Source organism: Micromys minutus, assembly GCF_963924665.1.
Source record: "Micromys minutus genome assembly, chromosome: 13".
Classification (NCBI taxonomy): Eukaryota; Metazoa; Chordata; class Mammalia; order Rodentia; family Muridae; genus Micromys; species Micromys minutus.
The window spans coordinates 2,501,916-2,529,510 of record NC_137982.1 but is presented as its reverse complement, the minus strand read 5'-3'; the positions used below and the strand labels follow the sequence as shown (position 1 = coordinate 2,529,510).

Here is a 27,595-nt window from a genome sequence, read left to right as displayed (position 1 = left end):
ATGGCTGCCGCCCGGGCTGTGGCGCGCGGTCCCAGAGCTGATGCGCGGCGGCCTCCCTCTCTTCGGGCCGCGCGGGTGCCGCGGCTGCTCTTGCTGCTGGCGGTGGCGGCGGCAGTGGGGCCCCGGGAGGGCGGCGGGGCGCGGCTGTACCACGTGGATCAGGACGCCGTGTGGTTGCTGGACAGCGGCAGCGTGCGTTCGTCCACAGGCAACAGCTCAGCCGCGTGGCTGGTGCAGTTCCATTCGTCGTGGTGCGGCCACTGCATCGGCTACGCACCCACTTGGCGAGCGCTGGCGGCGGACGTGCGAGGTGAGGGCCCCGTGCGCTGGTGGACGTTCCTCCGGCGCAACAGCTGCGTGGGTCGAAGCCACAGCAGGGGCAGATGACTTTCCTGAGGTCGCCAGCTCAGAAAACTGGCTTCATCCTGTCCCCAACCTCTTATACAGCCACCGGATCAGCTTGATTTCCCCCATACCCAGCAATTGCATTTCGGAGCCTACCCCTCTCCACTCTGGAAGGTCCCTATTCCTGTCAAACCCCAACCTGGTTTGCTAGGTAGCCGGCCATATGGTGGGCCGTGGGCCGAGAAACTTAGAAACCCACTCTGGGGACTACTCGGACTACTCTGCCGAAGCAGAAAGTTTGCAAAGCGCCTTCTTGCTGGACTTCTTGTTCACTAACCATAGCTTTTAAGAAATCTTTCCACATGTGTTTAGTGATTCCTTAGCGCTAAGTTATTTACCTTTGCAGACCTCAGACCCCTTCGAGCGGCTCCTGTAAATGGGATTTAAGTGGTTGTGCAGTAGTCTGCCCAGCACTGACTTAGGTTTGCCCCACTGGCTTACAACTGTTGAACTAACCTCTAATTACAGATCTCACAGGGTAAGACAACAAATTGTTACTCTTCTTCCCCATCTTTGGTTTTAGGTGTCTGGTGTTGAACACTGCTGTGTTCTTCTTAAACAGATTTGCAAGGAAGCCCTTTTTCCAAGTACACAATTGCAAATGACTATTTTAAAATGTTTACCTTCTCTTTCCTCATTGTTGGGGCACTTTGACTTTTATATTTTTGAAGCAGAGTTTCATGATGTTGTCTAGACTGGCCTTGAATCTACTGGACCTCTGCTTTGGCTTTTTGGGGTAGAATCTAATGAAATTGTTCTCTTGGGTCTTAAGTTCTCTTTTTCTTTCTTCCTAACATTTACTTTGTTTTGAATTGTGTAGCATGAGTATGTGCAGGTGAGTGCAGGTTCCCTCAGAGGCCAGAGGGCTTGAGTTCCCTGACCTGGAATTACAGGTGCTGGGGAGCTGTAGGGTGTAAGCGCTGGGAATGGAACTCTGCTCTCTTGAAAGAATAGTGCGTGGGGTTTTGTTTGTTTGCTTGCTTGTGTATGATCTTTCCAGCCAGGGTTTCTATGTGTAGTCTTGGCTGTTCTGGAACTCACTCTATATACCAGGTTGGCCTTGAACTCAGAAAGATCTGCTTGCCTCTGCCTTCTGAGGGCTAGGATTAAAGGTGAGCACCAACACCAGTAGTCTGTGCATTTAACCTCTTATAGCCATCTCAGGTTTCCTTAAGTCCTTTGCAAGCATAGCCAAAACGGAGACAGGACATTGAAAAGACCGTTTTTTATGGTGGTTTTTGTGGGTTATTTGTTTATTTATTTTTATTTTTTGCCACTCAGTAGAAGAGAGGACTTTCCATTTCTTGATACTTGTTGGTGAATCTGCAGGTGACCCTGGCAAGACTTGTTGGCAGCTTCTTCGCTTATATCAGTTCTGGCTTTCAATCTGTTAACTAGTTTAAGCCACATCAGTCCTTATAAGCTGGCTCTTCTGCAACCAAACCAACAGAGAGTGCTACAATTGTCCCTGGAACTTGAGAGGAAAGACAGTTCCAAAAGTGCCACAGTAAAAATCCACAGCAAATGCTGTGGCTGACTTAATGAACTGTCATTGTCTTTAAAGAGTGGCTGGCTGCCAAGAAGATGGGACAAGGTGTGGTGAGAGTGAAAGCCGACTGGCAAGAGCCGGCGAGGCCTGAAGAGGGAAGCAGAGTGCTGAGGGCAAAGCTGCCAGAGTCAGTCACGGATGTCAAAGGCTCCTGAAGCAAGTCACCCTAGTGTTACCAGTCCCAGCCTAGGCTGCTGGGTGGGTCCTAGCATCTAGTCAGCACAAGTTCCAGAGGTGTCTGATCACCTGTTGTAAGGGATCCTGCCTAACTGTAAGATTCCTGCAGAAATGATATCCCACTGGATGTCTGCCATGTTGGAACTGTAAGGATCGTTTCCTTAGCAAGCTTTTGACTCTCACTCTGGTCCTCTGGGATACTGACCGCAGTACTTTTGTGCCTTGTCTTGTAGACTTCTGTGCGGAATATTGGAAGCACTGGACCCTCTGCCTGGCCTCTTCTTGGCTATGCTTCCTGCTGGTTCCCTGCCTGGGTGATGTAACAGGAGGGAGGGTGCTTGGGGCAATCAGTCACCTGTGAGTTGGACGTGCAGGCCTTGTATTGGGTCCTCCCCAGGGGTTCCTTCCTCCCCCCATGAGGTAGCATCCAGTGGCTTCTCTTAGCCCCTGGTCTCTGGTTGGACTGACTTTGTTGCTAAGGGCGGGGAGTGGCTAGAAGGTGACTTATATTACCTTTCTGCCCCCGATCTTTTCTAGTGATGTGAACAGCTGGAATGTCTGTGGGGGGTGCATCCCTGGCCTGTGCCTTTGGTTCAGGACACCTGCCATTTCCTCAAAAACTTATGGTGAAGTTTCTTTGGCTCTTCACTGACTGTGGGGAAGTAGCGGTTTTCCTTATGAGAGCTAGGTTAACAAAAGGTCTACTGTTCAGTGGCTCCAAAGGCCATGCCAGTGTTTATGTGGCTTAGGCATTTCCCAGAACAAAACCTGCTCTGCTGAAATCATTTATCTCAAGCTGTCATGTTTAGCATAATCTGGGTTGGCAATTGTCACCTGTGCTTACTCTCCTGGGCACTGAAAGATTTCTGTAGAGACTCAGGAGAGCAGGAGTGCACCCTGAAGTCTGTGTTCCTTAGCTCTTGGCGACCTTGAGGCTCTTTCTCTTCTCTTCGGTCCTCTGTGGAGAGAGGACACACCTGTGGTTGCCCCTGAAGATCTTGGCAAAGGACTTGAAAGGGAACAGACCTGGCAGGTAGTCACCGAGAGTCTAGAATGTTCTAGAACCGTCTGGCAAGGAGGTGTTAGTCTCAGATATTGCAGATAATGGTACCAGGTGACAGATAGGCCAGGTGACTCCAGAGCCCGTTGTCACTTCCTGTGTCCCTCTAGAGGTGTTGGACAGGTGGGTAGGCACAGAGTGCTATCCACGGGCGGAGAACACGGGTGAGTATTCTGTTACTGCTGAAAGCCTTATGCCTCCCCTCAGTTCCTCATTCCCATGGTGTCTGCTGTCTTCTGCCTGCGCAGGCTCTTGAAGATGACTGCTTAGTATTTGCAGGGTGCTCATTATCCATTTACTGAAAACAGGCAGAGAGGGACACTGGGGACAGCAGTTGTTGAGGGATGTGGCAGAGCCCAGTCCTGAACACTGCAGATGGCAGAACCAACAGCAGAGGGCGACCACTCTTCTGTTATCTCACAAGTGTGGTCACTGCTATTAGCCAAGGCCAGCTGCCAGCTAGGTCTCCAGAGGGTATGCCTCTCCTGTGCATCTTCAAATAGATGTTCAGGGGGTGACGTGGGCTCTGAGTCAGTGCTCACACTTCTCCACCCCAGCTCTGCTAGACTGAGGGAGTGGTGAGCAAAGCAGACAGGTTTAGGACTAACCGCAGCTGAGGAGGCCTGGTGTTGCCCTCTGAAGAGTTATTCCTGGGACTGGCCACAGCAAAGGCAGAGAGAGATCCCAGGTAGGCAGGACCGCAGGTCTAGAGGATGTTGCAGGGATGGTCACTGGGAGACCAGATAAGCAGCGTCCATCCTGCTCCTGAATGAACGGCTTTACATGGCAGAGCTGATGGCTTCTGAGGAGAGTGGGGAAAGTCAGGAAAACTGGACACGAGGAACAAAGCAACTCTTCCCACACGGGCATGAAAAGGAAGGGCTGCTTAGAGAGTAGTAGGGCCACTGTTTCCAAAGCCAGGGCTCTGGCTGCTGCTGAGGAAGTGGAAGACAGTAATGTAAGGTCAGCTTAGGAGCCTTGAGGCGATCTCAGACCTGTGAGGTTCTCAGTGGACAGAACAGAGTTGAGCATCCTTTGCATGTTTTCAGCGAGTAGAGGGAGAAATGATTTGCTGTGTAGCCCAGTCTTGTCTTCAAAGCTGGAATCCTTTTGCATCTGCTTTTTGATGCTGGGGTTACAGGTGTGCACTACCTCAAGCCAGAATGAGAATGATCCTTACCGGAGGCTTTTGCAATCCATGGCATTTCAGCCCAGGGTATGGTTGTGTGCTCAGCCTGACCAGCTTCCCTCTTGCAGCCACAGTGGGCCTCAGGTCATTTATCTGACACTGGCTACCATTGCACAGGAACTGCTGATGGTTTCTCACTAGCCCTGGCTGAGGTTATGTGTGAACTTCACACGGTATCCAGTCAGTAGAGATGCTGATGGGGTGGGTTGGCACCAAGAGAGCTTTGTCCTAGCTACCACCTCCTGTCCCTGGAAGACCTGTGCTCTGTTCTTCCAGTGTTCCTTGATGACATGGGTTTTCTAAATGAGATCTGCTGTGTGTGTGTGTGTGTGTGTGTGTGTGTGTGTGTGTGTGTGTGTGTGTGTGTTTGGTCTTTTTGTTTGTTTCCTGGAACTGACTCTGTAGACCAGGCTGGGCTTGAACCCAGACATTTGTCTGCCTGCGCCTCCTGAGTGCTGGGATTACAGGTGTAAGCCACCACAACTGGCTTAAGAATCTGCTTTATTTATATATTTCTTTATTTGTGTGTTTGTTTGCTGACTTATGTATATGAGTGCTCTGTTTTAATACACACCAGAAGAGGTAATCAGATTCTATTACAGATGGTTGTGAGCCACCATGTGGTTGCTAGGATTTGAACTCAGAACCTCTGGAAGAATAGTCAGTGTTCTTAACCTCTGAGCCATCTCTTCAGCCCGGCTCTCTCCTTTTCAAGCCAGCAGTTGCCCACTGTGGAATCAGAGGGCAGAGTTCATCTATGAAATGATTACTGAAGGAAGAGAGCCAGTGGTGTCTCTACTGTACCTTTATGAGAGAGACAGGACATTTCAGAAGAGATGCTGGGATAGCCAGGTGTAGATACTACAGAGACAGGACCCAAAGACGGCCAGGCCAGGCCAGAGAGACCAGAAGTGGTAACTTGGTCCCTTGTCTGTAGTGAACATACACAGTGTCTGACAGAAGAATTTGTGCTCACGAGGCCTACTCCTCGGACTCTTCTTGAGGTCAGAGGGCATTGTTGGCTAAAAAGCAAGGGAGGGGAGCTGTAATTAGGAAGTGTTCTGTACATGCTCATGTGCTAAAACCTGTCTCTGGCTCTAGAGCCATCTCAGCCTTGCTGACCCAGCCTAGGCACTGTCATACCTAGAACAGCCTATATTGCTCTCACTGGTTGATGACTGTTGTTCTGTTCAGTCCCCACCTTTGCCTACATGTGCCTGAAGATGTGGATGTTTTAGGTGGTATCCCCTCAGAGATCTGGAGGGAGACAGGAAACAACCCAGCCAAAGGAGCAGAGTGTGGGTCCAGGCAGGAGGCCCAGGCCCAGGACGAGAATTCTGAAGGAGTGCTTGCTATGTTACCGTGGGGACTGGTGCGGATTGTGATTTGAAGCCTGAGTCTGTGAGGCCTTTTGTGAGCTGCTGCTGGCTGCCTGGGTTGTACTAACTTGTTCTCAGGAGCACAGCTGAGCTAAGAGTTTCCTTCCACCTTGGTAGGGTGACTCACTGTCTGCACCTTGCTGACATTGCTGAGCCCGGTGGTAAGTGAGCACTCAGGAACATTAGCTTCCCTACAGTCCCACCTCTTGTCTCTGCCCTGGTATGGATGTTGGCTGAGTTGGTTCTGGGATTTCCTCTTCCTCCCTCATCAAATGGGTACTTAGAGCTCAGTGTCCTCTTGTGCACTCACAGGACACTGGGGGGGACAGTGTGGCTCAAAGGTGCTTTGAGTAGATTGCGTTGCTAGAAGGTTGCTTGAGTATGTAGGAACAGTGCTCTACCATGGGTGGGATGAGATGTGGGATCAGCATTGAGGCCTTGCTCTCATGGAGACCCAGGGTGCCATTGTCAGTGAGCACTGCTCCCCATCCTCATGGACTAGGCTCTTAGTGCCTTCAGCCATGCAGAGGCCAAACTGTGTCGGGGGTTATTAAGAGTATGATCTTAAAACTCAGGAGGCTAAGGCCCGAGCATTGCAAGTTCAAGACCAGCTGCACTACATAACCAGAGCCTATTTCAGACAAAACACACAAAACAAATAAACTACACAGCTGGCTATGCTTTGTCTTGCTGAGCACCATCTCCTGCAGGATTCCTGGGGAACTCTGTTTTCCTGTGTCTTGTGTTGGAGTGGCCTTCTGCTGCAGATTCCAGAATGCAGAACCTGAGAGATACAAAGCTGGTGCAAAGCATCAGCAAGCAGCTACACAGTACCAGGATCAACCCTGGGATGTTCTCTACCACTGAGCCCCCAGCCCCTACACTCAATTCTGAGTATCCATGCTTAAGAAAAATGTGAAAAACAAAGCAGGACCAGACCCCACCATGCAAACCTTAGGTGCACACATCACAGTTCTGAGTGGCTTGGGTATTTTAGGTAGCAGAAGACTGGTTCCTGCACTTTACTCTGGGATTGTCACTGTTATACGCTTTTTTGTATAAGGACTTCTCTAGAGCATGGAAGGAGACTGGGTGGAAATGCGCAGTGAGTAGAGTGGATTGGCTGGGTCTGATCGAGTCAGGGTGGCTCAGAGTACCTTCTGTGCCATCTGCCTCTAACTGGATGGGTGTATTAACTGTTCTTCCTCAATTCTGTGCCATTTGAGACTTCAGGAAGCTATGGTTCAGAAATACTGAAAGGCTTTTTCTATGTTTTTAAAGCGGCCTTGGGACAGAGCTGATTTTGTGTAGCTGGCGGTATTGGTTGCTATTTGTGAATGACCTAGTCAGTTTCTTAATCTTAATAAAAGGGGAAGATGTGTATTATAAGTGAGGGTGGCAGACGTGGAAGGCAGCCACTGAACTCTGGCACCTGGTATTTTTAAGTGTCCTCTGACATTGTCCCTTCCATTCTGGCTAATCCACACATGTAGCCTCTGAGGTTTTTGGGTATTTCTTGTCCTTCTAAGAATGGTCTCACATGCCTTTCAGCAAGGTTGCTGGTGAAAACAGTAACACTTATCAAACACACCAGTAACCCACTGTATGAGCTCCTGCTAGAAATCAAGTGACTCTTCTGCCTCTCCTGCCCACACTGTATAGCTGTGAACTATTCTGTGCTGCTGACCAGGCAAGCCCACCACTTCTTGGGTGTGAGTAATGGTATGATTTTAACACCTTGGAGGAAGGAGAGCACACATCTCGTAGAAGAGCCCCGTGCATTACCCGGTGAGCAGGCAGGAAGCCAGGCATCACCTCTGTGTTGCCAGGAGCACTTTCCCTTGCAAAGTGTCCCTTTCCTGGCTGAGAGGTGAGAAGAGGCTGCAGCCCTGACCCAGTATTTATTGTAACAATAATGAGGGAGGTGCCAAGTCCCCCTCATGCTCCTGCAGAAGCACACTTCACCTTCCCCACACACAGGGGGGTGTGTGTGTGTGTGTGTGTGTGTGTGTGTGTGTTTGTATGCACGTGTACCAGGGGGCTGGAGAGATGGTTCAGTGGTTAAGAGCATTGACAGCTCTTCCAGAGGTCCTGAGTTCAATTCCCAGCAACCACACGGTGGCTCACAACCATCTGTAGTGGGATCTGATGCCCTCTTCTGGTGTGTCTGAGGACAGCTACAGTGTGCTCACATATATAAAACAAATACATTAAAAAAAAAAAAAAAAAAAAAAAAAAAGAGTGATCCAGCAAAAGAACCTGATAAAAATCTCTACCTGTGCCACTTTTATAGAAGCTCAAGGGAAAGTGTGGGGTGTGACAGGGTGGGACGGTGGCCCAGCCTTAGGAACATGCACCAGTTATTGGCTGTGTTGAGAGAGAGACTGGTGACCATGGTTCTGCATCTGAAGTTTGTGATCTGAAGTTCTAGAACTGGGAAGGGATTTGGATAAATCACCTTACACATAGCTGATAATTAGTCACACAGACAGTGCACATGTAGGAAGTTGATTTACCTTTTCTGGTGTGCATGCGCATGTGCATTTGTTGGAATTCCCAATAAAAACATTGAAAGGAGATGAGAAGAAGGGTAAGAAAGGTCTAAGGCTGCTCCTCTTCTGCAACAATGGCTCGTGCATCCCTCGGTGGGGTGGGGTTAAAGTCGGCACAGTGCTGGGCCCACAGGCCCACCGATCACTGTGTGCTCTCCTTGGTGTCTCCTGTAGTGTCCATTGCCAGCTGCAGACAACAGTTCAGGTCCTGCACGCCACCCATCAGGTGTCTTAACAGACTGTCATGGCAAGCTGCTGAGTGAACAGTGGTAGAAGACAGCTCTGGCCTTGGCTGACAAGTTATTCTGTGTTCCAGCTCAGCACAGAGCTGGTGAACAGCAGAAAGGGAGGTGCAGAATGGTTTCGCTGGGGCGGCTGGGGCTTGGCAGATGCTGCCTAGGATGGAGTGGCTCGGCGTTGGCAATTCTGCTCAAGGTCCCATTTTTGACTTGTAGACTGGGCTGCTGCCATCCGTGTCGCTGCTCTGGACTGTGCAGAAGAAAAGAACCAGGACGTGTGCCGCACATACGATGTCCACTTCTACCCCACCTTCAGGGTGAGCCCCCAGCAACCTGCTCCCCTGCTGCAGGACTGCCTTTTTCATAAGGGGCTTATTAGGCAGAATCCATGTACCAGTAGCTTCTAGGTTAGCGTTTCTGGCTTGAAGTCTGAAGACTTTGTGGGGATTTATATTCCTGGCAAGTTGCCCATTCCTCATCTTGTCACAGAAAGCTCTGATCAGAGCCAGGTATAGTATGAAGGCCCTGCTCACACAGAAGCCTGCTGGGTACACATCTTTGTGGGGTGTCATGCTGCTGGGTCTACTGTTACTGGCAGGCCGAAGGAAGGCACTAGCAGCTTGAAGTAGCTCTTCCAAATACCTTGTTCCCTGGCTGCAGTTGGCTCTGCTGACAAACTTACACATTTCTTCCACTAGGGGGCAGAGGTACTACCTGAGACCCTGCTGAAGTCCACTGTTTAGTGTGTGCATGAATGTGTGCCCGCATGGTTGCATTTAAACATCTCACACTCATGGCATCTCTAGAATTATATAGCACCTTTGACCTTTTTTCCTCCTCATCTTTTCTTCCTTCCTTTTTCTCACTCTTGCTCTCTTCCTCCTCCTCCTCCTTCTTTTTCAGACAAGGTTTCTCTATGTAGGCCTGGCTGTCCTGGAACCCACTCTGTAGACTAGGCTGACCTTGAACTTAGAGACATACCTGCCTCTGTCTCCCGAGTACTAGGATTAAAGGTGTGAGCCACTACGGCCTAATTTGGGTTACTTTCTGAATAGTCTGTGACTGCAGTTCTGTTAACACTGCACTCACTCTCAGAGGCACACCCCCAGCACAGCGATGCCCCTTGTTTTCTCACCCATCCATTGACTGGGCTTTGGTACTGTGATGCTCAGTGTGGTGCCAGCCCCAGTAATCTCACAGGTCCTTATTGCTTGTTTTCTCACTTTCTGGCCTTGGGCTGATAGTGTCACATGTATTTCTGTTTTCCTTGGCTGTTAACTTCATGCTCTCCATTAAATGGTTGTATGTAAATGTCTGGGCCTTCTTTCTTATACTTCATATGACTTGCCAAGATTTGCCCATGATGCTGGGCACGGCTGGTGGCTTATTGGGTTTGTATGTGATACCCCTTGCTGCTCAGTGTTGACCTATCTCTTGGCTTTTATTGCATAGACTAACATTGCTGTAAGGGTCCCCTCAACTTGTGACAGGTTTCCCTGGATCAGTCTGAGAAGAAGGCCAGAGGACCCAGTAGGGCCCATTCCACAACATAACACATATGTCCATGGTACAGGGCAAAGGGCCTGTGCTTGCTATTTTCCTAGTGACAAGCACATCTGTGTTTTTATTCTTTTGGGACTGTTAAGATGTTTGTCCATGGGCTGGAGAGATGGCTCAGTGGTTAAGAGCACTGACTGCTCTTCCATGGGTCTTGAGTTCAATTCCCGGCAACCACATGGTGGTTCACAACCATCTGAAATGAGATAAGATGCCCTCTTCTGGTGTGTCTGAAGACAGCTACAGTGTACTCATCTACATAAAATAAATCTTTTTTAAAAATGTCTGCCCGTTTTCCTTTTGACTGCTTCTGCTTCCCTCTTGGAAGTACAGGAAGTCCTCTAAGTACCTCACTCGGTACTGGCCTCCCTTTGGCCTGTGTTGACAGCACTCGCTGTCCTTCACTGCTTGATGGGCTTCTGATGGGGCAGCTCGGGTCGGAGCTCTGGATAGCTTCTCTTGTCCCTGGAACCTGTGCTGTCAAAACTTCAAGGGACACCACCTTTGTAAGGATTCTGCCCTAGTGAGTTATCTTGCTTCTGACCCTGTTGGATCAGATGTGACGTAATGGAACCCAGTTGGTGCTTCACACACAGAGGCATGGGACACGTTCGTCCAGTCAGTGTGGCTTTGGGAAGGGTCAGATCAGACTCATTTAAGGATTAAACATATGCACAGCTCCCTGCGCTCGCTCTGATCTGTTTTGTGTTTCTTCTTTAGTATTTTAAAGCATTTACGAAGGAGTTTACAACTGGAGAAAACTTTAAAGGTAAGGACGTGCAGATTCTGTTGTAGCCTGACTCACTCGACCTGGTAAAGTCAATGTGGCCTCAGCAGGTGGAGCCCAGGCCCCTCCGTTCAGTCAGTATGTCTGCACTGGGCTGCCTGACTTCTATGGAAAAGTGAAATGTTAGTAATGGTGAGGATGAGGTATTTTTCAATTTTTAAAGAATTGTATGTGTGTGTGCATGTGTGCCCGCCTGGCCCTGTCTATCTGTCCTTAGAGGCCAGGAGTGTGAGTGAGTTCCCCCTGGAACTGGAGTTCTAGGAGGCTGTGGACGATCTGACGGAGGGTTAGGGACTAACTCAAACCTCTGGAAGAGTAATGCAGGCTCTTACCCACTGAGCCATCCCTCCAGCATAGGATAGTCTTTCTTTTGTGCTTTGCCCTTCTTGGGAGATGTGGAGGCACATTTTCTGCTGTGACTTTTATGAAGTTTGTCCTTTGTCTATATTTCATGCCTACCCTTCATTCTGCTCACTTGACTTTGCACCCCTCAGCCCCGCCTTTCCTGCAAGCTCTTTTCACTCCTTCCTGTGGTAACAAACTTTGAAAAAGTATCTGTTGGAGTGTATGCACTTGGCAAGTGTGTGGCTCGTGGGTTTTTATGTGTGAGCCTGGCCAGGTAGAAAATGCTTCATAGACTTTTCCCCCGGAGATACCTGCTGTCTCTGGCGTCAGGATTAGTTTGCCTGTGTTAGCAGTCTATGTGGGTTAGCTGGTTTGCCTGGCCACCTCTCACCACCACATGTGTGAGATTTGTCACTTTCCTTGTGTCTTGTAGCCTACCTATTAACTGCTTTCAGCGGTGTGGTCTCCCACTGTACAAATCCACTGTTGACCAGGATACAGCCTGTTAGGGAGCAGCAGCGCACCTAGGGTTGTGTGGGCAGTGCTGCTGCCTTCACTGTCCTTGGGCTCTGGGCTTGAGGCGGCTGCTTAGGCACAGACACCTGGAGCCACAGCTGTGACTCGGGTTTTCTTGTGTAGGACCTGACAGGGAGCTGCGGACAGTCAGGCAGACAATGATTGACTTCCTGCAGAACCACACCGAAGGCGCCCGGCCTCCTGCATGCCCACCCTTGGACCCTATTCAGTGAGTAGCTCCACTGGGAGGTGGCCTGTGGGGAGCCCTGGTTCATCCCTCTCCCCTAGTTCCTGGTGCGGATTGGGCATGGTTTTTAAAATCCTGTGTTAGTGACTGGGGTACTGGCATGCTGTAGAGCTTACGTCATGGATAACACTGAAGGGTTGTTGTTGTTCTGACAGGTCCAGTGACATCCGTTCCTTCATGAACAGCCACAGTGGCCAGTACCATGCTGTTGTGTTTGAAAGCGACGGTTCTTATGTTGGACGAGAGGTACCATGTCTCATGAACTTTGGAGCTACTGCTGGGGTAGCTGGGGTGGACTGTGGTTAGTGCATTGGTAGCAGCAACCTTGAGCCTCGTTAGTTACAGAGACACTAAGTAGCCAGTCTGTATAGAAGAAAGACAAATGCTGACGTGACACTTGCCTTTCAGGGTCCAGCCATAGTTGTGCCTTCCATTGAAGCCGTTACTTTTCACTGTTAGAGATCTCCTGTGTGCTGTGTTATCACATCCAGGAAACTATAGGACCTTGCTTCTTTTGTGAGATGTTTGTGTCATATGGGTGGTTTAGAAACCTTCAGCTTTGGCTAAGTACCAAATCAGGGAACCAGAAACCCAGTTGCTAATGCCAGGATCCCTTGACGACATGGAAGTTCAGCCTGACATTTGGATTCCTCCTTCCTGCTTGAATGCAATCCTCTAGGTTATGTGGGCAGTTCAGGGAGGAGACAGCGATGCTCTTAGGCCCTGGAGGCTGTGAGGCAGGCTACAGAGAACAGTGTGGCAACCGTGTGTGCCTAGCTGCCCCCTGAGCTCTCACTGCCCTCCCTCCAAGTTGGGCAGGATTCCCAGTCAAAGGTTTAAGGAACAGCAGAGCCTAGAGCTCATTCTTTCCCTACCTTTCCCTTTATTTCCCTATTCCAACTCCTTTCCTATGGCCCAGAACCACTGCATGCCAGCTCTTCCAGGCCCTTTGCCCTTCATCTCACACATGGACACTTACAAGCTGAAAACAGGGTTTCCTTCCTGATTACCCTCTCACATCAGTGCCTTTGTGATCAATGAGGTCTGGTCCTCTGGGTATGACCTGTGACCAAGCATGCTCTGAGAGTTAGTATCAAGAAGAACTATGGTGTGCAGTTGTGGCAGTACACAGTGTGGTGGTATACACAGGTGTGGTGGTACACACAGATATGGTGGTACACAGGTATGGTACACACAGGTGTGATGGTACACACAGGTGTGGTGGTACATAGGTATGGTGGTACACAGGTGTGATAGTACACACAGATATGGTAGTACATAGGTGTGGTGGTACACACAGGTGTGGTGATACACAGGTGTGGTGGTACACAGGTGTAGTGGTGCACAGGTATGGTGGTACACAGGTGTGGTGATACACAGGTGTGGTAGTACACATGTTTAAATCCCAACACTCAAGTGGCAGAGTTCTGTGAGCTTAAGATCAGCCTGGACTGCATATGAGTTCCTGGCCATTGAAGGCTATCGAGTGTCTCAAAAACAAAAACAAAACAAAACAGAAAGGATAGCTACTGTCACCACCACCACCTTTGCCAATACTGCCATCACTGCCACCACCACTGTGATCTTAGGGTATATCCACCTACATGTGATCTGCTCCTTAGTCTAGGAAGCACCTGGCTTTGTTGGCATCTGAGAACATCAGAGAACAAGATTCCACTTGCCATGTGCTGAGCATAGGAGGGGTTTTAGACGCTGAGATGACACTGAGATGTCTCTGTGACTAAGACCTGCTGTAGCTCCTTCAAGCTAAGCAAACCTACCAAGTACAAGTCACTTGCAGGAGCTACCCCAAACCTCGTGGCTCAGAACTACAATAACGTTGAATAACCTGTTAGCCCCAAAATGTGGACACACAGTAGGCAGTGTGTTGGGAAAACATGGCTGTAGCTGATGAGTGGTGAAGGTGCTTACGCTGCTCTTATAGATTTTGTTGCAAAGATTTAGTAATAGATGTTACCTTGGGAGCTGAAGAGAATCAGCCATTAAGAACACTGACTGTTCTTCCAGAGGTCCTGAGTTCAATTCCCAGCAACCACATGGTGGCTCACAACCATCTGTAATGGGATCTGATGCCCTCTTCTGGCATGTCTGAAGACAGCTACGGTGTACTCATATAAATAAATAGATAAATCTTAAAAAAAAAAAAAAACATTTAAAAATGTTACTTTGGAGCTGGTTTACTTGGTTTGGCCCATAAAATGCTTGTCTTGAAAGCATGGGGACCTGACTTCCATAGCCCGGTGCTGAGTGGCCAGAAGGAAGCCTGTCTCTGGGGGTTGCTGACCAGCCACCGTGTCTGCTTGGAAAGCCCCAGGCCAGTGAGACCCTGTCTCAAAAATGAAGTAGGTGGTACCTGAGCCATTACCTTACAGGACACATTAGGTTATCCTCTGATCTCCACATGCGTCCACACACAGATACACCTGCACACACAAGAATACACACACACACACACACACACACACACACACAGGGTCAACACGTGTTTCTTTTGATTATTCTGGAAAATTGCTAAATGAGAGTGATTGTGTGACTTGGTGAGCTGCTTAAAATGCATAAAACCTACGGTTCCCCGGCTGTTTTGATTGCAGGGGAGGGTGCAAACTGTGGTGCTGGGCCTCAGTCCGGGGCACCTGTGGGTGGGTCTGCACACTTGAGGATGCTCTCTGAGGAAAACAGAGCAGTGACATGCCTCCTTGTTCTGCAGGTGATCTTAGATTTGATTCCATATGACAACATCATGGTGAGCCGAGCACTGGATACGGACAAAGCGTTTCTGGGGACACTTGGCATTTCTTCATTTCCTTCCTGTTACTTGATTTACCCAAATGGGTCTCATGGACTGGCTAATGTGTAAGTGCTGGTTTGTATGATGAGTAGGTGAGCGTTCAGTAAGTTCTGCAGACTTGCACTTCACTGGCCTGTTGGATAAAGGCTCAGAGTCCACACGACAGACTCTGGCTGGCTGAGATATAAGGAAGCCATATTTCCCTGGCCATCTTCCCCAACCTGCTATGAGCATGTTCTAGGCCCCAGGACCCAGGGTGGTCATTGCCCCTGGTTGTTTCTGTGAGAGTTTCTGAGCAAACCCCAAGAGCAACAGGTGTCCGTTGACCTAAGGTAGGTCTGGGCTTTTGTGTGTGTCTGTTGTGTGACCAGCAGACTATACAGAGGTTAGGGTGGGCACTAGGTAACAAGTCAATAAAGTGCCTTGAATAAAGCAGAACAGATGTGAGAGTTAAAGTTGTAAGGCTGCAGGAGAGCTTTCACAGGGTCTCAGCTACACCCCACAGTTCTTTAGTTGTATGCAGGTTAGCCGGCAAAGCACGTGGCTCATACCCATAATGTCAGCATTTGGGAGGTGAGGCAGGACAATCAGAAGTTTAAGCTTATCCTTGCTATATGGGGACTACATAAGATCCTCTCTCAAAAAGGAAAACAAAACATTGAAATCCAGGGCACTCGAGATCATAGAGCTTTTGGGGTGGGTCCTGAGCATCTGGTAGGCTGCCCTAACAGTTACCCCAGTGACTGCCATTGGGTTCTGATGATGGTTGTATGTATACTTAACACACATGTCACATGTGCAACCTCTCTAACACAAAGCCACATTAATCCTGCACAGTCAGTCACACTACTGTATTCTCTGCAAGGGACATTGATGGCCTCTGAGCATCAGAAAGCTTGGGAGGGGCTGAGTCTAGGCTTGGCCTCTAGATACGGTTCAGCTAGCGGAGTAAGCATGTCATGAAGGCCCTGTGGTACAGTGGAATCATAGCCAGGATGAAACTGATCCTGTTAGATGCTCCAATAGCTTTACAAACATCTTAGGGTTCCAGCAAGTACTTGGAATACTTACTGCAGCTGTATGTCAGTGAGTCTCTGGACTTGATGTTCTGTCTCCTCATCTCAGGTGGGAGGGTGGCTCCTGAGGCCCATCTGACATGAGCATTCTTCACCATCTTGGTCAGTGTGTGTACAAGGGGAATGGCTGGACAGCTCTCCTCCAAGCTGTGGCCCGGAGAGGCTGCATGATCTTGGCGGGCATAAAAACATCTCTCTCCTTCCTTTCACAGTGCAAAGCCTCTTCGGTCGTTTTTCTCCTCTTATTTAAAATCCTTACCAGATGTAAGGAAAAAGTCACTTTCTTTGCCTGAAAGGCCCAACAAAGAAGAAGCTTCAGAGGTTGTGGTTTGGAAAGAATTTGACAGGCAAGTGTGAGTGGGACTGGGTGCAGCAGAGAGGCTCCCCCTGGAAGTATTTCCTAACTCTCCACTGCTCCTCTCAGGGCCAAACTGTACACTGCGGACTTGGAGTCGGGACTTCACTACCTGCTGAGAGTAGAGCTGGCTGCCCACAGATCCCTGGCCGGAGCCCAGCTGAAGACATTCAGGGACTTCGTGACTGTCGTTGCCAAGGTGTGGGTGGTTCTGCTCAGATTATGGGTACTGGGTCCCCTTTACTGGGCTAGGATCATCTGTCTGCTGATGTGGGTGATTGGCCAACCTAGACGCCGTGGTAGCGACTAGCACATGCCTGTCAGAGAGGAGCAGAAGAGGCTAAGAACAGGAGCAGCAGTGAGCTCTGACTCCCCCACGTAGCTTGGGCAGTTGAACAGCCTGTGGGAACCAGCAGACGAGGCATGAGGAATAGGAAAGGTGAAACCTGCTCCTAGGCAGCTTCAGACTGGGGTCCTAGGAGAGTTAGGTGTCCAGGGATGGGGAAGGACATGACACAGTAGAACCTAGGCCCTGCTGTGTCAGAATCAGGTTGAAAAGACTGGCCAGCATAGCCACAGTCTCCCAGAAGCCATGTGAGGGAATTAGTTCCATGCATAAGTACTGAGAAAGGCTAAGGGGTGATTGATTGAAGGTAACCCAGCAGAAGTAGTGCGGGAAGGCAGATAAGTGTGGCAGGTGTGTACTCCATGGACATTGTGGCCCCGCTAGGTGGGCTCTCGAGGGGTTGGAAGAGAAGCCTTAAGCTGTCAACTTCACATGGCCGGTCCCTAAAGAACAGGACTTTTGCTTGGTGGGGTGGAAAGGAGCAGGCAGAAAAGTCCAGGAATAGAACGGGACAGAATGCTTGGCATCCTCAGAAGACCTAGATGGGCCAAAACCACTTCCATCATGGTAATTTGAGATTCATGTTCCAGTACTGGCATGAGGGGGAGAATTGTCAGGTTCAGTTTCCTAACAAGTAATCATCTCCAGTGCCCAGAATGTGGAGATCACCCTGCCCTTTGCCAGTGAACCTGAACCCTCCTGTTCTGTCCAGCAGTGTTCTTGCTGCGCTCTGGCCACAAGTGCAGGGCTAGACCCTTCTTACCTTGTACTGTGCATGGATGAAGTGAGGTATTTTATAGGACGTCTTTCTCTGAAGATCCCTTCTTAGGACCACTTTTTCTAGCTAGTTCAGTCATAATCATTTACACTTATAGTGTAACTTGAGAAAAACAAAAAAAATAGAACTTATGTGTCAAGGAATAATGGGTCAAATATTTCAGTAGAAAGTGCTAGGTCTGTTTTTAGTCCACTGTGCTGTTCAGGGTTGACATGACTCTGGATGGCTTTGTTTTGTAAGAGTGTGTCTAGCTAGGTATGATGGCGTATGCCTCTAATCTCAGGACTCAGTTGTCAGAGACAGGCAGATCTGTATGAATTTAAGAACAGTCTAGTTTACATGTTGAGTTCCAGGTCAGCCAGGGCTACATAGAGACCCTATCTCAAAACCAGAAAGTATTCAGCTAAGCTAACCATATGTCTCACTAGACACTGCTGCCTGGATTGACTCCCAGCCAGCACACTCACGCCAGACACACAGTTGGCTGTAAGCCCTGGCCTTGTCTTGGTGAGCATGTCTCTCCGCTATTGCCCTCCTGCCTTCTTTCAGTTAAGCCTGAGGCTTGAGAATGTGCCATATGATGCTAACAGGTCCTTGAGTCACGACGAAAGTTACAGTTGTAAAATTAACAAATGTAATGCTTTTGTACTCAGTACAAAAAAAAAAAAATCTAAAAGCCAGGTGGTAGCTCACACCTTTAATCCCAGCACTCAGGGAGCAGAGTCAGGCAGATCTCTGTGGATTCAAGGCCAACCTTCAGGATAACTAGGGCTACACAGAGACCACCTGTCTTGAAAATCCAAGACAGAGACAAACATACTATTCAGAGACAAACTATATACTGTCCAGAGAGAAAGAGAGAACAGAGTATACTATTCAGCGCGAAAGACCCACTAGGGTTCTCTTAGCTACTTGCTCTCCGGTGTTATGGGTCAGCCACTAGGCTGCATGTGATAGGTTCTTGATCCTATATACCTTGCAGGGCAGTTGATGAGAGGTATAGAGTATAGGAGACTGTTAGAGCTGAAGAATTGCAGAAGAGTGGGTAAGTATGTGGCATGTCTTCTGGAGGCCACTGTGCTCTTGATAACTTGGTAGTACACCATCCCTAGCATTCTCCCTGTCTAGCGTCATGAAACAGCCATCTGGTATCCCCTAGTTCTTGAAGAAGCCCCCGTTCGAGGCTGGTCCTGAGGTTGGATCTATTTCCTTATAGGACTGCCTGAGGCAGGGCATGTGTTGGTGTGGGGCTTGTGACCAAGCTGTATGGACTTTGTCACAAGGTCACGGCTCTCTGTACTGCTTTCAGACCTTAGTAGGTAGTGGCAATTTTTCTCAATATCTCAGAGGATGGGGTCTTCTCTCTTAGCTGTTCCCTGGCCGGCCACCAGTCAAGAAGCTGTTGGAGACACTGCAGGAGTGGCTTGCCAACCTCCCCCTGGACAGGATTCCATACAATGCCATCCTAGACCTAGTCAACAATAAAATGCAGGTGAGTCCCAGCACTGGCCATGTCTAGTATACATCTACACTCTGTTTCCTTCATTTCACGTGTTTCTTCCTGCTGCCCAGGCCCGACCGGGACCCAGAGTCTGCAGAAAGGAAGAGAAAATCTACCCACACATGGTGTCTTCCTGCTTTGCTGTTAGTACTTGGTACCACAGCACAAGCCCCATCTCCCTGCTTAGAGAAACCAGTCTCGGGCTGGAGAGATGGATCAGTCATTAAAGGCCAGGCTCACAACCAAAAATATAAGAGAAACCAGTCTCCCCATGTAGAAAATCCTTATGTCCCTTTGTGGATAAGGTCCATGTCCCCAAGTAGAGAAGCCTCACAATTTTCCTGCTCATGTTTCTGTGATGACTTCATGCCTGCATTCTTACCTCAATGATGTTGGTAGGTTACACTGAAGGTTTCAGTTTAAGGACAGCTCAGCAAAAACACACTGTGAGAACTGCTTTTAAACAGCATAGCATCCAAGGCTTTTGGTTTTTACAGTGTTTGATTCCTTCCTTCCTTCCTTCCTTCCTTCCTTCCTTCCTTTTTTTCTTTCTTTCTTTCTTTCTTTCTTTCTTTCTTTCTTTCTTTCTTTCTTTCTTTCTTTCTTTCAATAATATTTCTCATATAATCCAGGCTAGCCTCAAACTTGAGATTCTCCAGTCTTACCCAATTAAATCTGGCCATAATCCAAGTGCTGAGATTATAGGCATGCAGTGAGAAACTTTGATACCCTTGGATGATCATCTCCCCATTCAAAGCCAGAGGCATCCTGCAGCTAGTGTTAATTTTAACATTTGTCTTGTATTCTTTGTCTCAGATTTCTGGAATTTTTCTTACCAGCCACATAAACTGGGTGGGATGTCAAGGAAGCCGGTTGGAGTTGAGGGGCTACCCGTGCTCCCTTTGGAAACTGTTTCACACTTTGACGGTTCAGGCGTCCACCCATCCAGAAGCACTGGTTGGCACAGGTAACCATTGCCTAACCAAGCTGGCACTAATGGCCTTCTGTGTGCACTGTCTTCTCTGAGTGCATGACATGTGCAGCATTGTACCCACAAGGCAAAGCCTGGATGTGTATGTGGTGCTAGTCACCTAGATGTCAGGGCAGGGGACACTAAGTGTAGAGGTGAGCATCTCAAAATACAAACACCACAAGCACAGCCTGCCTGTGCATGGAAGGCAGGAGGGAAATTTCGGAATCCTTTGCCACAGCAGCCTTACTTAAAAAAAAAAAAAAAATCAGAGGGCAAACCAGCGCTCTGTGTTTTTGTAGTGTAAACTCACCTTGGTTTTGTAGTGTACTTTATAGTGTAAACTCACCTTAGTTTACTCAGTAAAATAAGGCAGGTAAACCCTGTTTAGTGAGGTATATTATTTATCATGTATTCTAGAACAATTTAGCTTCAAGTTAAGCAGCTAGAGTTCCCTTGGATCAGGAATCTTGAGTGTGGTTTAACTTGGGTCTTCAGCTTCAGTATAATGAGATCCAATTCAACTTGGGATAGACCCACATCCAAGCTTTCTCAGTGCCCACTGGCTGCTCCCCCGAGGTCCTCAGGTCCCTGCTATGTCCTGGCTAGAAGTTCATCATCCATTTCTCTGAGGTCCACTCACGTCTTAGCAGCTGGGTCTGGCTGTGCTGCATGGTTCTTCAGTTCCTTGTGTTGCTGGTGTGGGTGTGTGGTGGTAGCTAGCCCCCCAGAGGAAAGCTTGGATTGACTCGTGCCTGCAGACTAGCTTCAGCTTCCTACTAGGTAGGATGAAGATCAGGAAGGACCCTGAGGGCTTTGGCAGGCTGTCATTCAGCTATCTCCTGTTCGTCTAGACTTAAAGCTAGGCAAATATACCCACTTCATTATAGAAGCACCCAAGTCACTTTGCAAAAGGGTATGTCTAGGATACAGAGAGGTTGGTCATTCTTAACCTCACATTCCCACTGGAATCAGAAGGAAGAGGAGCACACATCAAGGAGAAACCCCAGAAACAATCCAGTCACTGGGATCAGACCCATAGCACTATGTGATTTAATGCATCAGGACTACTCATAAAACAGGCTGACTCCAGAGGTCACTTGTCTGTGTGGAAAACGGAAGAGTGCTCACCCACCATGTTTCTGCTATGCTAGCTCCTCAGAACACTGCTGTGTGCTCAACAAAGAGTTCTTGAGGAAAGTTTGGGGCAGTCAGAGACAGGTCCTAGGACACCGTCAATGTCTGCATGACGGACATCAGGCAGGCAGCGGTAGCAATCGTCCTCGTGAGCACAGCCTGATGCAGCTCTAAAAAGTCGTCTCCTGCCAATGGAATTGGGTCAAGCAGGGAGCAGGATTAAATCTTTGAGGTTTTCTTTTCTCGAAGCTGATTTAAACCCGTCTACTATAGTGCTGACTGCATGGTCTAACCCTCCCCCAGGTAGTGGTTTATGGTTCTTGTCCACTTTAAAGATTAGGGCTGGATCGAGCAGTGGTTTGGTGGGATTACTGTGATGTGAGGCAGATGTTTGAAGATCTAATGGGGAGAGGAGGCCAGGCAGGCTGGTCACACAACTAGCAACAGTGAGTGTCTCACACCAGGCATTGCCCAGCTACTGGTGGGTGTCGTCAAAGTCAGCAGGAACAATGGTATGCTGGTTTTTACTCCTGGATACAGAGGCACTAGTGTAACTCCTCATGTCCAAGAGTCTCTTGTGGACAGACCCCTGGGTATAATGAGAAGCAGAGACCAGTGAATGTTGCCACGGATAAAAAGACTCCCCCCTCCCTAGTGGGAAGTGCACCTTCTGCTTTGTGAGCTGGTCCCATGCCTACCTCTGTTGGGATTCGGCCCATTCCTGTGTTGGTTGTCTGTCTCTGGCTACTTCTGCCTATGGGAGGGGTTTTATCTTCTGAACCCACTGCATACCTGTCAGGTGAGCCGCTCTATCCTGTAAGCCTGGATTGCTAGGATGTTTTGCTAGGATGCTGGACTTTTGTATTTTTAAAATCAGCCAGGTGGTGGTGCATGTCTTTAATCCGAGCACTGAGGAAACAGGCAGGTGGATCTCTGGGTTTGAGGCCAGCATGATCTAAAGAGTGAGTTCTAGAACAGCCTGGGCTATACAGGGAAACCCTGTCTTGAAAAACAAGACAAACAAAAAGACAAACAGCCTCACCAGTGGTTTTATAATCCTGTAATTCTAGTACTCATGAGGCTGGAGCAGGAGGACAGCCCTGAGTTCAAGCTAACCTGAGCTCTATTGCACGTTCTAGGCCAGCCAGGATGACACGGTATGAGGCTGCGTCCAAAAATCAAAACCAACAAAAGAATAAAAGTTACCATTTGGAGATGCTTGGTCCTTTTGAAAGAGTGCAGCCCTTACCAGCCTGCGTCCCTGCTGGCCTCCGAGAGAGAGCCCTGGCAGCCGGCCAATTGGTAACTGTTGCTGCCCATCTGCTCAGGGAAGATTTGCACACAGCTATATTTGCTCTTGGCCCTAGTGGATTCTGGAGCAGGATGGCCTTAGGCTCAGAGTGAGAGCTTTACCTCCACAAGTGTCACTTTTAGGGTTAAAAAGCAGATTGGCAGATCCAAGGGAAAACACACTTTTCGGAGATAGGTTGTTTTGTGAGTAATGAGGTCAAGGCCAGAGACAAGCATGAACATGTTAACACATCCTTTAAAGCTTAGGGGATCGAGGCATCTGGGTTATGGGTTTGTTCCTCTTGGAACCACCACTCAGCCTTCAGAATGCCATGCTACTGACATGTTTCCAGTGTGACTGCCACTGTCCGCATGCACTGTGAGCAGCCTTCACCACCCCAGTTTTACTTGGCATCTGGGAAACCTATCCTGTGGTTCTCTTGGGGCCACCCCATCCTCTTAGGTGCTATCCGAGTCTTTCCCTGTTTGAGTCCGTAGGCCGGCAGCACTGATGCCGTCTTTCCTTCTGCAGGCTTTGAAGATGATCCTCAGGCCGTGCTGCAGACCATGAGGAGATACATCCGCACATTCTTTGGGTGCAAAGAATGTGGTGAACATTTTGAAGAAATGGCTAAGGAGTCCATGGATTCTGTGAAAACTCCAGACCAAGCTGTTCTCTGGCTTTGGAGGAGGCACAACATGGTGAACAGCCGCCTGGCAGGTGAGAGGCCTGCATGTCCCTGGCTGTTCCCACACTGGGCACATAACTTTGAGTCCGGCTTTGGAGCGTCTGGCCCACTTGAAGGCCCCCAAGGCTGCCCTGAACAGTGTGTGTGAGGACAGTATATGTCCTCTTGCTCCTGCTTGCTCAGGCTGTCTCAGACCCTGTGTCCCGTTTGCTGTGGAGTCCCGGCCCCCGTGGACACTGCTGGGCTCTTCACTATCTCCCATCACTATCACCACCCCCACGCTTTACCACACGGAATTCTCAGCTCTGGGGGAAAACCCTACTGAAATGTTGCTAAACACTTTCTTTATCTTTAAAATCTGTTCTCAGGGACTAGAGATTTAATTCAGTTTGTAAAATTCTTGCTATGCAAGTGTGAGAATCTGAGCTGATCTATGAAAAAAAATAATCCGGAACAGCAACACATGCCTAAAATTTTGGTGCTGGGGAGATGGAAAGGATCCCTTGTTCTTGCTGGCCAATCTGTCCCAATCCAGTCTGCACACTCCAGGTTCAATGAAAGACCCTGTTTCACAGCATGAGAACAGTCAGAGTAACTGAGGAAGGTGCTCTGCCCTGGCCCCTTCCAGAGTGTGCACACACATCTCAGATCCATAAACAAACCTCACACATGATTCTGTCTTAAGAAAACCAAATAGAGGGCCTATGTAGTCTGTCAGGGTTAAGTAATTCCCACTATTTCAAAATCAATGGCAGATTAAAATTAGGCTTAAGAATAATTCTACTGAGAAATGAATTTAATAGAGATTGAACGGAAAATGTCACTAAACTCTTGGTTTTTGTTTAATCCGCTATATTATAAAGCATATTACAACTAAAGCACTAAAGAAAATTGGTTTTTCTTGGCACCAAGAGCAGACGGTGCCTTTCGTGTGGAGGATTTGCTTTGTCTCAAGGCGTCGCCGTAGTGGCCCTTATACAGGGCTTTCTCTCTAATGCCTTCCCTGTCTCCCTCCCACCAGGCGCCTGGCTCTGAGGCAGCCAGAACAAGACGCCAGCTGGGCCTTACCCAGTCCAGGGGCCCTGTTGTCATTTGTCCCCACCACAAGTGCCCACACCAGTAGGCCCCAGTGGGAGGGGCTGTATGGCCTGGTTTGATGTTGCTCCTGGGGGTCCTCACCTGCTCACCAGGCTCATCTCCAGCCTAGGGATTGGGTCTTTATCTTTGTGAGACCTGTGCTTTGTCTTACAAAGACTCTGATTTGTGTCTCAGCAGTGTGTCCTCATCTCCTACCAGCCGACTCTTCTCAGGGAGCGCTTGCTGACCCTGGCCTTGTCTCCTCACCCTGTGTGTAGGATCTATAGCATTAAAAAAAAGTCCTGCCTTTATGTAACTCTGTACACACTCTGGAGCAGAGCCATGTGCACTTCCATATGTGGGGAGGGATCAGGGGAACAGTGGGGATGTGGGAAGCCCAAAGCCAAACACCTTGTGAGAATGATGTTCCTGAATGGAATCACAGCTGGGAATCATGCAGAACAGCAGTGCTGCGTGGCCTCCTGTGTGTGCTTGCCTATCAGATGTGGGGTGACCTGAGAGGTCGCAAGACTCAAGAGAGGCCTGTTTGCATTAGGAGCCAGGTTCATATGTATGCAGGAAGTCCTGGTTTGTCTAAACATGACTCCCCTACTGGAGTCAAGTCCAAGGTCTTTAGGAATGTTAGGGCCTGGGCGTCAGGGGAAGGGGTCTAGAGTGTGGGGAAATGTTTGAGTGAGTAGTGTCTGGGGAAGGGTGTTTCCAGTAGCCAGAGTGCTCAAGGACTTTGTGAGGTGGTGGGTCTCAAGGGCACTTTAAGGAAGACACCAGCCTGCCATGGTGGTGTAAGCCACAGGCAGATCTCTAAGTTCAAGGCCAGCCTGGTCTGTAGAATAAGTTCCAGGACAATCAGAGCTACACAGAGAAGCCCTGTCTCAAACAAGCCAGGACACAGAAGTGAGAACGTGACAGACCCATGCAGGAGGGAAGTCTGGATGAGTGACAGAAGAGTGTCCTGAGAGGCGAGTAGAGCCCGGAATGCAGTGTGCCTCCTTTGTACGCGTGGCTTCCCAGAAAGAAGAGTGCATTTGGATGCCCAGGAGTGGGGGATGGAGGACAGCTGGGGCAGGTGATGCTAGGTAGGGTGAGATATACTAGCATCCTATGGCTGAAAGGTTTCTGTGGTTCTCTCCTTGCCTCCCTTCTAGGCCATTTGAGTGAGGATCCTAAGTTTCCAAAGGTTCCATGGCCCACTCCACACCTCTGCCCGGCCTGCCATGAGGAAATTAAAGGCCTGGACAGCTGGAATGAGGACCAGGTGCTTGTGTTTCTGAAGCAGCACTACAGCAGGGACAACCTGGTGCACACATACTCTGCGGCCCAGGGCAGTCCTGGTGAGTGGGAAGCCCAGGGCAGAGAGCAAGAAGAAGGCAAAGGTCTTAACCCCTCAGGGAAGTCATGGAGACACCAGGACACTGAGAGTCTCCACCCACCCCATATTCTGGGCCCCAGAACTGACCTTTCCAAGAGCCTGCACCACAGGCTGGACCTAAGACTCCAGAGCCCTCAGGGGCCCCAGGCACTTAAGGAGGCCAAGGCAGCCGTGCCCTTCCTTGGGGTTGGATTCTCCAGTCTGGACATGAGCCTCTGTGTGGTGCTGTACGTGGCCTCCTCCTTGTTCCTGATGATCATGTACTTCTTCTTCAGAGTAAGGTCCAAACGATGGAAAGTTCGGCTCTACCACTCAGCTGTGTAGAGCACCTGGGGCAGTCATGGCGACACAGAGGAAGCCTTTGAAACTACCCAAACACCTGCAGCTTCAATGTTGGGATCAGGGATTTTGCAAATGTGCCCAGCATGGTGTCTGGAGGAGCATGTGTTTTGTTTTGTTTTTTCTAATGGAACATTTTGCCTTGCTGATACCTTGTCCTCACCTTTCCAGCCTCCATGTTAGACTAAGTTTGTATTTGCCCCTGTAGGCTAGAAGGAGGCATGTCCAACACAAAGCCACACATCCTTCCATGAGGCCTCACATCTACATTTGTTCCCTCCTCATCTTTCTCCTCTCTCTGGGGCAGTATCCAGACATGAGCAGCCAAAGCACAGCGGCCTCTACAGAGATCACACACCTGGCCACAGATGTGGGCTGTGCAGCTGTTCCTGCATAAGCCTGATAGGCTTTCACGGGAGTTCGGGGTGCTCTGAAGTTGAACAGGGAAGTCTGGTCACCTTGTGGGGTGCAGGGCCTAGAGGCCACTAAGTTATGTAGTAGCTTCCCTGCGTCCTAAATAACCGGATCAAGCTGTAATACAATCTTGGTCCCTGTGGGGCAGTGCAATCTCCCAGAAGCCTCTAGAGCCCTTGTCATGTCTTTGATATACACTGCAGAGGACACTGGTAGGGGCATGGGATGCTGCTCCTGCATACTAGGCCTCTTGGCCGTGAGCGTAACTTAAAAACAATAACATCAATTTAACAAATTAAATACATTATTCGTAAAATCTCAATGGTAAACTTGTGCCTAAAGAATTTTTAAAAAATGGACTACATTTCTGGAATCATTCCTACTGAGGCCCTTTATAGCTCAGGAGCTTCTTTTTATTTGGATAAAGCAAGCTAGTCGTGTTCCAGTGTGTGTGTGTGCTCACATGTACCTGCACTCACATGGGGTATGGCTAGGTTAAATATACATTCCACTTTGCATATTCCATATTTTATATTTGCATTTTTCCCAATGACAGTTGGTCACATGGGTACCATTTAAGACCCTGTATTATCGATGTCCCTGCTGCCACTTAAGAAAATGACAGCTGTCTCTTTGGGCTGCTGTCAACCCTCCTCTCATCGCGTAGGGATCAGTTCTAAGAGCCAGGCCTCCCTGGCTGGGGCAGAGGCCAGGCTCAGCCACTGGAACCTCCTGCTTCACTTTCCTGTGGCAGGAAACGTCTTTGAAACCTGGAGTCCTCTGCTTAAAAACAAATAGTTCATCCTTGGGTGCTTCTAAGGATGAACACCACTGGTCTGTCAGCTTGAGAATTGGGCCTATTTAAGGACAGCTCCAGTGAAATACTTTGAGCCCACAGTTGAACCACTGCGGAGCATAGTTGAAGGTGATTCCTCAACCGTGGCCCTGGGGCTGCCACAGCACCTCACAGTGCCTGGTGTGGCTGGTGTTTGCAGGAGCTCACTCTGGGAAGGTCCTACCTTCAGCTGCCCTTGTAGAGTCCCAGGTCATCCCTTCTGGGGGACAAGCTTGCCACAGATATCCCTGTTTGAACTGCTCATTAAGCAGGGAAAAGGCTGCATTCCTCCAGGGCCTTGTTCAGTGCAGGGACCCACCTTTGGATCAAGTGTAAGGTCTGCTCTAAAGTCTGAGGTTTTATGAGAGGTATTACGATTAATGTCTAAAATAGTTCAGTAATTTAAATGTTTATTTATTTTTTAATGCAAAGATTTTGAGTAAAAAGCCAATTGGCATGAAAATGTCAATGAAATTTCTTAAAGAAAGGGTGCATTTTGTATTTAAGTAAACTCTAATGTGCACATTTAAGAATAAAGAAATTTGACATTTAATAAAGTTGTTAGTTTTTTTGACATGTGAGCAGCT

At 48.9% G+C, this 27,595-nt stretch overlaps 1 protein-coding gene across 1 annotated transcript; it reads left to right on the top strand.

Annotated features, from left to right (window-relative positions):
* QSOX2 (quiescin sulfhydryl oxidase 2) lies at positions 1 to 27,042 on the top strand (the record flags this gene model as incomplete). Its single annotated transcript, XM_080927059.1, has 12 exons — positions 1 to 310; positions 8,767 to 8,867; positions 10,828 to 10,876; positions 11,879 to 11,984; positions 12,158 to 12,248; positions 14,731 to 14,876; positions 16,100 to 16,234; positions 16,312 to 16,441; positions 18,736 to 18,858; positions 19,684 to 19,834; positions 22,797 to 22,985; positions 25,197 to 27,042. The coding sequence occupies 12 exons, from the start codon at positions 1 to 3 to the stop codon at positions 25,742 to 25,744; spliced, it is 2,079 nt and encodes a 692-aa protein (XP_080783185.1). The 3' UTR covers positions 25,745 to 27,042.
* Positions 27,043 to 27,595: the final 553 nt, after the last annotated feature.